The 9,522-nt window shown below is 34.0% G+C and overlaps 1 protein-coding gene and 1 long non-coding RNA gene across 2 annotated transcripts in view; both read left to right on the top strand.

Moving 5' to 3' along the window:
• The first annotated feature begins 566 nt into the window (after positions 1-566).
• LOC144960992 (uncharacterized) overlaps positions 567-9,522 on the top strand; it is a 14,233-nt gene continuing 5,277 nt past the window's right edge. Inside the window, exon 1 of the long non-coding RNA XR_013643013.1 lies at positions 567-798. This is a non-coding gene — a long non-coding RNA (uncharacterized LOC144960992). The remainder of the gene's footprint in view (positions 799-9,522) is intronic.
• Positions 6,214-9,522, top strand: part of LOC144960993 (uncharacterized) — a 3,618-nt gene continuing 309 nt past the window's right edge. Inside the window, exons 1-2 of the mRNA XM_078894350.1 lie at positions 6,214-6,420; positions 8,920-9,179. Coding sequence (XP_078750476.1) covers positions 6,222-6,420; positions 8,920-9,179 — 459 coding nt within the window. The 5' untranslated portion in view covers positions 6,214-6,221. The remainder of the gene's footprint in view (positions 6,421-8,919; positions 9,180-9,522) is intronic.

Consider the following 9,522-nt stretch of genomic DNA (forward strand, 5'->3'; position numbering starts at 1 on the left):
GATAAAAACAGCATATTGCAACGTTGGTCGGAATACATCGAGGAGCTGTTCATGATGAAAGAGGGAACAAACTGCAAATCCATAACTCCATAGAAGGACCACCTATCTTAAAAGCTGAAGTGGAGAATGCACTCAGAAAAATGAATAGGGGGAAAGCACCTGGACCTGACAATATTCATGTAGAATTGATTGAAGCACTAGGAGATTGGGAAATTGATAAATTAACTGAAATGATGAATTTAATTTACGATTCTGGGGAGATACCCAGTGATATGAGCAAATCAATATCATATATAATATATATATATATATATATATATATATATATATATATATATATATATTATATATATATATGTATAAATACAAATATACAATACACACATTCATACACACACAAACACATTGTATACACGTGCACATTAAATATACATACATGCATATAAGATAAAAAAACACACACACACACACACACACACACACACACACACACTCAATTAACTAAAAGTATACACGAATGCACACACACTCATATACATACATACATACACACACACACACACACACACACAAACACGCACGTACGCATACACGTATGCACTTTGCAATAATTCCTGGCATAATCTATCTTAAATACTTCCCAAAGAGATAGATTTTCAGTTCATTTTTGAATTTATCAACGCTGTTTTCAAGCCTGAATGACAGTGGGAGTGAATTCCAAGTGATAGAGGGTCTACTTTACTGAATGATCTGTCGCCAAAACGTTTAAGATTAGTTTTTGGAATTTGAAATTTGAAGGTGATACAATTTTGAGGACCTGATATTTCGACTGGGGTTGCAGGGCACATTAAAGTCTTGAATGTAGGCAGGGCTTCGTGAATTGATGGCATTAAAACAAAGCAGAACAATTTTGTATTCAATACTAGCTTTAACTGGTAGCCAGTGAAATGCCCTCAACATCGCCTTGACACCCATTGAGTCATTACAACCAATACCTAGGACAAGCCTTGCTGCTCTATTCTGAACTTTTTGTAGTCATATATATATATAATATATATATATATATATTATATATATATATATATATATATATATATATATAATATAATATATATATATATATATATATATATATATATATATATATATATATATATATATATATATATATATATATATATATAAATGTAAATTTTCACTCACATTATTCTTGCCAAGACGATTTCGTTTCTGTGTTCCCACTTCATCAGTCGGCGGAACACAGAAACGAAATCGTCTTGGCAAGAATAATGTGAGTGAAAAGTTACATATATATATTAGCTCTAACCACCATTATCGAGCACTTTCGTACCTACAAGTACCCGCCAACACGCATAAATATATATATATATATATATATATATATATATATATATATATATATATATATATATATATATAGAGAGAGAGAGAGAGAGAGAGAGAGAGATAGATACATAGAGAGGGAGAGAGATAAGAGAGAGAGAGAGAGAGGAGGGAGAGAGAGAAGAGAGAGAGAGAGAGAGAGAGAGAGAGAGAGAGAGAGAGAGAGAGGGGGGGGGGGATAGATAGATAGATTATATAGATTAAATAAATTAGATAGATAGATATAGTTATAGATAGATAGATCAGACAGATATATATTTAGATAGATAGATACAGAGAGGGAGAGAGAGATAGATTAGATAGATAGATAGATAGATAGATTAGATAGATTAAATAGATTAGATTGGATAGATTAGATTGGATAGATTTGATAGATAGATATATGGATAGAATAGATAGATAGACAGACAGACAGACAGACAGACAGACAGATAGATAGATAGATAGATAGATAGATAGATAGATAGATAGATAGATAGATAGATAGATAGATAGATGGATGGTGGATCGATCGATAGATAGATAGATAGATAGATAGATAGATAGATAGATAGATAAATAGATAGATAGATAGATAGATAGATAGATAGATAGATAGATAGATAGATAGATAGAAAGACAGATACACAGATAGATAGATAGATGGGTGGATAAATGGATGAATAGATAAGACAGATATGCAGATAGACATATAGATAGTTCACGTTTCTCGTCCAACACCTTTTTGTAACACATCATCTAGCACTCTTAGAACATTTGTCACTATGCTTTGCTAAGTACACATTTACAGCTGAGTCGAATTTGGTTGATTATAATTCTGAAACTTCAGAAGAAAAAACCCCCATTCGAATTGGGTAATGTGTGTAAAGTGCAAAGTTTTCAGTAATTCCAAACGGACCTTATAATTGAAGTGTAATAGAATGCCATTTTATTACTATTACTACTACGCCTTACTACTATAGGCTAGCATTCGTGTGTGTGTGTGTGTGTGTGTGTGTGTGTGTGTGCGTGTGTGTATATGTGTGTCTAACGCGGCAAGCAGTGATGCATGGGGGTAGTGTGTGTGAGCGCATGTGTGTATTCCGACAGGTCAGGTATCTCTGATAACTAAGCAGAGTAGTATTATTATTATTGTCTTCCTTGTACTCGGTGTCGGTTGATACGTCTTTTTATTGATATATTTATTTCTCCTGTTCCAGTTAACTTTAAAAGACAAATTTACTCTCCTTAGATTGGGGATATCCATGCCTTCAAAATGTATATTCTATTTCTCTATACAATATTGATGTAATTCCAATATCTTCATTTTTATTTACAAACAAGCAACTCGCACACTGTTTATTCATGTGTTACACAATAATCAAATTGCTGTTGTACCCACCAATTTGTAAGAATATTATTATGATACCACATTTTCACCTGTAACAGTTCATTTATTTTTATATGTTGCATTTTGTGATTTATTGCCATTTTATTTTAGCATGTCGAACACCCTCGCGGGAATTCCCAATTTTCCTAAACATGCCCATCTATGATATTGTTGTGACGTAGGTGCTTTCCCTGGGGTCCGCGTCGATATTATTATATCATGCATTTTTCATATTTTGATTAGTGCTGGGATTACCCGCCCAAATCATTACCCGGGTAATACCCGGGTAGTGATCTGATTACCCGGGTACCCGGGTATTTTTTTTTTATTTTTTAATTAATTTATTATTTATTACAACAAATGAAGCGAAACTGAAGTAAGAAACGAAGATAATTAACTATAATGAAAAAAATAAATAGATAATAAATAAAATAAAAGTACCTGAGATTCCTTTAAAAGATAAAATTTAATATAATATAGTCTTACCCTATTGATTCCAAAATTGAATCAAATGTGTATTAACAAAGAAAACAAAAAAATAAATGTAATTGAAAAATAAAGTAGGAAAATCTTTTGAAAAAATGTCATGTAAATGTAAATATGTAAATAAAATTGTATTATTTCCAATTTTTGTTCAAAAATATTAAAACAGCCAAAAATGATCACTCTCAGGTCGGTTTCCATTTGTTGAAGCGGGTACCCGTTACCCGCCCCTTTTACCCGAGTACCCGGTTTAACTTTATTACCCGCGGGTACTCGCGGGTACCCGCCCAGCCCTAATTTTGATGTTGTTTTGCTTTATTCAATAAACCTCAAACATTGAATAATTCGCCTTCTGACGTTCACTCCTTCAATAACCCTTTCTTTACGTGGGTGGTCGAGGAACCGGGGTTGACGAGGGATAGAAACCACTGGACTGTGTGTGCTCATCACATGAAATCGCTGATCTTCATTTTCTTTACACTACTACTCCTACAACAGTTGAGAGACATAGCCGCAACCGGTCACATGAAATCATTGTCTCTCGGCTGCCTTTTAATTTACATGAAATCAGCTATCATCATTACTATTTCCTACTCTATCTCTATTTGAGCACCTCCACAGAACGGTTACGGTTCGGAACCCAAGTCGACTCTGCGACTGAGACCATCCACCTCTTTGTACGGTACTTCACCACACTCGTGATACCGTTACAGAAGGATTATAGTAATTTTAATTTATTAATTGTAAATTGTAAAGACTCCACATTGGGTTTTATATAGAGAATCCATCTGCTCTGGCAATTGCACTGAGAATGACCCATAAATAAAGCCAAAATACAGACATAATTACTTAAATTCTTATTGCACTCAACTGCACGCGCAGGTAATCACTAGGCACGCCCGCTGCTTTCTAACCTCTTCGTCGCGGCTGTGCCACGTACCATGCGAGAGCCACTTTTTCGGAACTCTTTACTGTGGACAGTACAAATTCTCCTCCTTCCTATTTTGATGGTGTTCGCTGTGCAAACTGTGCATTTGTACGTGAAAACCGTGAGGAGTCATTTGATGCACTGGGGAAAGGAACTGTGTATTCAGTCCATCAGTGGATTGAAAACACAGCTGTGTATTCAGTCCACCGGAAATAAAAATAGGAACTTTTTTTCCCCCGTCCTCCAGTGGACTGAATACACAGCTATGTTTTCCGTCCACATGTGTACTGAATACACAGTTGTGCACTATTATTACACTACTATTATCATGATCATGGGTATAAAACTTAAAAAGAGGCATATGGCATAAAATCACTCAATTTCCCTTTACCCAACAATATTATCAGACCAGCCATTATATATTCATTTACAAAAGAAACTAGACATATTTTATTTGCTATTATCTCATATAAAAGAAAACATGTTGGTATATAGAATATGTCTTAAAGAAGTAGACAATTGCTTTTCTTATTGTTGATGTAGCACATGCCTTTATTTAATACTTGAGATTTTATATAATTATATATCTTATTTTTCTAAAAGCGACTTAGAGAATGCACTCATGGAATTTATGCGCTATACAAATGATTCATTATTATCATTATCATTACTCAGTGACACAAATGAGAAGCAACAACCAAACGGGTCGATATAAAAGGTGCATATTGTAAATACGCACCAACAATATTTCGGATATTTATTTCACATAAGCGTTGCTACGTAGTTGCCGCACAAAATGTTTACTCTCGGTGAGCATTTAAAAAAATATTACAAATCCGTAATTCAGACCAAAGCGGACCCCTTTGCACAGAGTTGCTCGACTGAGGTGAGCACGTGAACTCCAGGCCTTGGATTAGAATATGTGGGATGGCATGTTGATTACATAATATTTATATTATAAATTGCTTTTTGAAGTTGATTCGAGAGACAAACACACTTCGAGCTATCGATGTTGAGGTGAACGTTTCAATGACGATACCACCAATGAAATAACATATCGAGAATATGGATCTGTAATGGTGGGGGGAGTGATGATTGGAGGCAGAAAAACTGAGTTAATACGAATCAACCAATGATCAGCTCAGCGATATTCTTGAACTAATTATTGTCCCGCTTATTCTGGATCAGAATAATCAAGTGGTGATATTTCAGTATAACGCCTCATAGAGAACGACAAATTTCTGCTTTCCTAAATGGATTAAATTGTGCAATTTTTTTTAAGTAAAGAAGATTCTCATCTTGAAACTGTGTCAGATTGAATTAGAGCAATTTCACCAAGTATAAAGTTGTCATTGTCCCAACAAATCTCGCCTGAACCTGGCATTATAAGTAAGAGAAACACAATAGTCAGCTTAAAATTCATGTCTCTTTACCCTAATTACAGGTGAACGAATTGAACTACATGTCTTTCTCAGGAAAGAGTCTCTAGTATCCAGTCTTCACTGTGTCCTAAATTAAAATAATAAGCATAAAAGTGAGTACAAGTAAATAAATTAAAACTGTTAAAAGTCGATCAAACTTCTAGAGTAACCAGAAATGATGTCAACGTGTTGAAGTTGAAAATTAAGTATTTTGCCAAGGGAGTATAAAACGTTTTTTTTAAAGAAAGAAAGAAAGAAAGAAAATATTATTCCTAGAAAGGTGCTCGAACTCGTAAGTCACCCCACCCCGGTTACAGTTTCGCTGCGCTCAAACAGCCGACTACCTCGCCTTCTCGCGCTCGGTCAAACAGTTTAGCCCTTATAATCTCTTCCGGTGTACTGAATACATAGATGTGTATTCACAAGAAATGAAGTGAGTAGGAAAGTGCCTAAAGAGAATAAAAATTTCACGGCTGCGATGGGGGCTCGAACCCGCAACCTTATTGGTACGACAACTCCTCCTGGCCGGGAAGATCGTGACTCTACCGAATGAGCTTCATGACTAACTCCGGCACTGGTGGACGGAAAACACAGTTCCTTTGGTGATTTGAATGCAATGGGGTCGTGTTTGTGGTCTGCTGTATGTTTGATGAATTTGATGATGGTCTCGACACGATCTGTACAAATAAATAATGGCCAAGAATTATTTGATTTGAATAGAGCTATCAGATCAGTAGAAAAGCTTCTCGAATTTTACAGGCTTAATGTCAGAAATTTTAATATGGATGGATTCTTTGGTCTTCGAGTGTTGGAAGGTTCCGGCTTTTTTTGTTGTGTCTCTGTTTGTTCGAAATATTATGGAACGTCTGTCTATTCTATAATATAGCCTATCAAACCGAACCCGCTTTGGGCCTAGTTTAACAATTTTGTAATATTTTTCTTCATTTTAAAAGATTTTAAATACCAAAATGAGCCCATTAGGAATTGGATTATCACACCTGCAAATAAGTGCACTTACCTCCCATATTTGGCAGGGGGTACATACTGTGTCTTCTATCCCCTTCTAACTGTTTTCCAACATGCTTTCTGTCTTTGTCTTGGAATGAGATTACTTGGTTTTGTCCTGGCCCTGGCCGGAGTCCTAACTGGGAGGGAAACAGTCAAATGCACAGTTATTGTGTTGGGAGATGATATTTTTTTCCTTGAAAATCATCTCTCTGTTATAATGTATTATCATATTTGTTATTTTCAATGTATAATGTTAGCATTTGAGTGTATTCCTCTTTGTTGGATTTTGTGCTTGTGTCCGGATGAGAATTAGAGGTGATCTCAAACTATGTAAATTGGTGGTGTGCTCTTGGAATCTACATCTGATCCCTATTTGTCTCCAGTTCCCCTATGTCTTACTTTATCTTGGGTGCTTTAATTGTAATTCTAGAACTTTTTACTATCCCATTTTCTTCCTTTTTAGTGGCGCTGGTATAACCTAAATGTGTTGCAAGCGCCGTAGAACACTTAAAAAACAAAAACAAAATAAGTGCACGTCATCATGTTTTCAAATACGCTGTGATTATCCCCAGGCCCAGACAGGTGTTTGGGGATAATGACAGCCTTTCAAATAATTCATTATGTTTAAAAATTTATTTAGTTTTGCTTGATTGTTTTTGGGGTTTTTAAAATTTTTTTTAAAAGCGTTCTAATTATATTATGGTTTTCTTAGGTTGTTTTTTTTTTTTTTTTAAATTTACAATTTTTTATTCTTCAATTATCTCTTAGTTTCAATAATTCATTTAAACTTTCTTGGGGGAGGTGGAGGGGCCGGGCAATATTATTACAAAGTCTTTTTAAAAAGCAAAAAACAAAACATAACTGGCCAGTTGGCAAGGGAGACCAAGATTTTGGTCTTTCTAGCCTCTGCCATTTGCCGATTAAGTGCCCTTATTGTAATAACACTCTTACAATACCTGTCACTACTGCTTGTAGACAGGTACTCATTTTCACCTGAGTTGAGTGGGATAATGTGTGCAAAGTGCTTTATCCAAGGAGACAATATCAGGACCTGAATTTTCCATGATCACTGTCATCCAACCGGCCACTGATCACGCTAAACATTGTCTGAATGTTCTGACACGACGAGACACTGTCCAACTGAGCCACTGAGTATTAACTATCACTCCAGATCAACCGTGGAAATGAGTTATTAGAATTAAATTATGATTTACACATTACTGACTGTATTAGAATTGCAAATATAGAATAATGGGTTTGACCTTTTAAAGTTTTGGTATGAAGGTTAAAATTAGATTTTGTTTTATAAATTTGTACAAATCTCTCGTTCAGCCTATCCTTGAATACAGCATTTGCATATATTATTATGCTTATTTAAGATATATATATATATATATATATATATAATATTATATATATATTAAAATATATAATATAACACACACCCCCCCCCCCCCCCCCCCATTCTATCAGCATTGAAAATGTACAAAGAAAGGCAACAAAAAGGTTATTTTCTATTGAGAGTCTTTCAGTGTACGATGCAGGTTGTCATGGCTTTCATCACTTAGAGGTGGTAATTAGACAGGAAGCATTATCTCTGCACTGCATGGTGAATTATGTCTGTCATGAGAACAGATGATGAATTTTCCAGAATTTATGTGTGAAAAATTCATGTGCACATTTCTCTCTTTACATGCGTCAAAAGTTAATTGTTACATCCTAAAAAGAGGAAGAGTGAGAAAAATTCAAGTCACAAATTATGTTGGAGTATTTGATACCCGTAGGATTTTAGATTTCGGGTTATCTTGAAGATCCAATGAATTATCATATCGTATCATATCATATCGATTTAAGAGCTAGTAGGTTTCAAAAGATCTGTGAAACTTTGATGCATACATAAAATTTTTCAAAATTATATTACCAACATTCATTGTTAATTTTACAATTTTGAGTATATAATTTCGATTTCAAATTATGAAATGGCTAATACACAAATAAGTGTCATAGTATAATTATTGCTACTTGCGTTCATTTGACTTGTCCAACTATATACATTTGAGAGTTTCAATTAATTAATAGGTATACAAATTCAAATAATATCCAATGTCATGTTGCATTATCCATCAAAATCAAATATTATATTAGTAAGTCCTTTATCAATGGCACTCTTAAAATATTAAATGAATTATAATTTTTTGTCTCAAACTTTAGATTATCCCAAATTGCCACAGTTTTTTGAACTAGGGTATTATTCCTGATAGACGAATTACATCGTTCAACAAATATCTTAAACTGTATCTTTTCAGGTCAATTAATGGGCATACTGAAGGACCAAAAATCAAAACAACATAAAGATATTCCAGAATATATCTTGCAACAGCTTTCAAAATTAGCTAAATTAGCAACCGCTTTATCTAATAACGCCTTCACATTTGTGAGAAAAGATAACCCAGAATACTTTGACAACTTCATCTCAATAGTAAATGTCTCATGGAGAGACTTTAAGGAATCTCGTCGCCGAGTTGACCCTGACTTAAGATGGGAAATACCTCAGTACAAAATTAAGGTTTGGGGTATTTATCCTTTTTTGAATGTAGAATTTTGGGGGTTTTCTTGAAGATTTCCCAAAGAAATTTCCTATGTTTATCATATATATTTATTTAAAAGGGGTTGGGTTTCAAAAGATCTGTGAAACTTTGATGATTGATACAATTTTTCAAAATTTAAAATTTTCCAACCTTTAAATTTTTAATTTTTACAATTTTGAGTATATAATTTTTGATTTAAAAATTTTGAAATGGGCCCAATTTCAAAAAATAAGGGCATAGTATTTTATTTCTACTTGCGTTATTTTACTTGTCCAACTATATAAATTTTAGAGTTTTAAAATTTAAATTTAAAAGGTATAC

This window comes from Berghia stephanieae, unplaced genomic scaffold, assembly GCF_034508935.2.
Source record: "Berghia stephanieae isolate SIO BIC M18660-M18661 unplaced genomic scaffold, UCSD_Bste_1.3 scaffold118, whole genome shotgun sequence".
NCBI classification, from domain to species: Eukaryota; Metazoa; Mollusca; class Gastropoda; order Nudibranchia; family Aeolidiidae; genus Berghia; species Berghia stephanieae.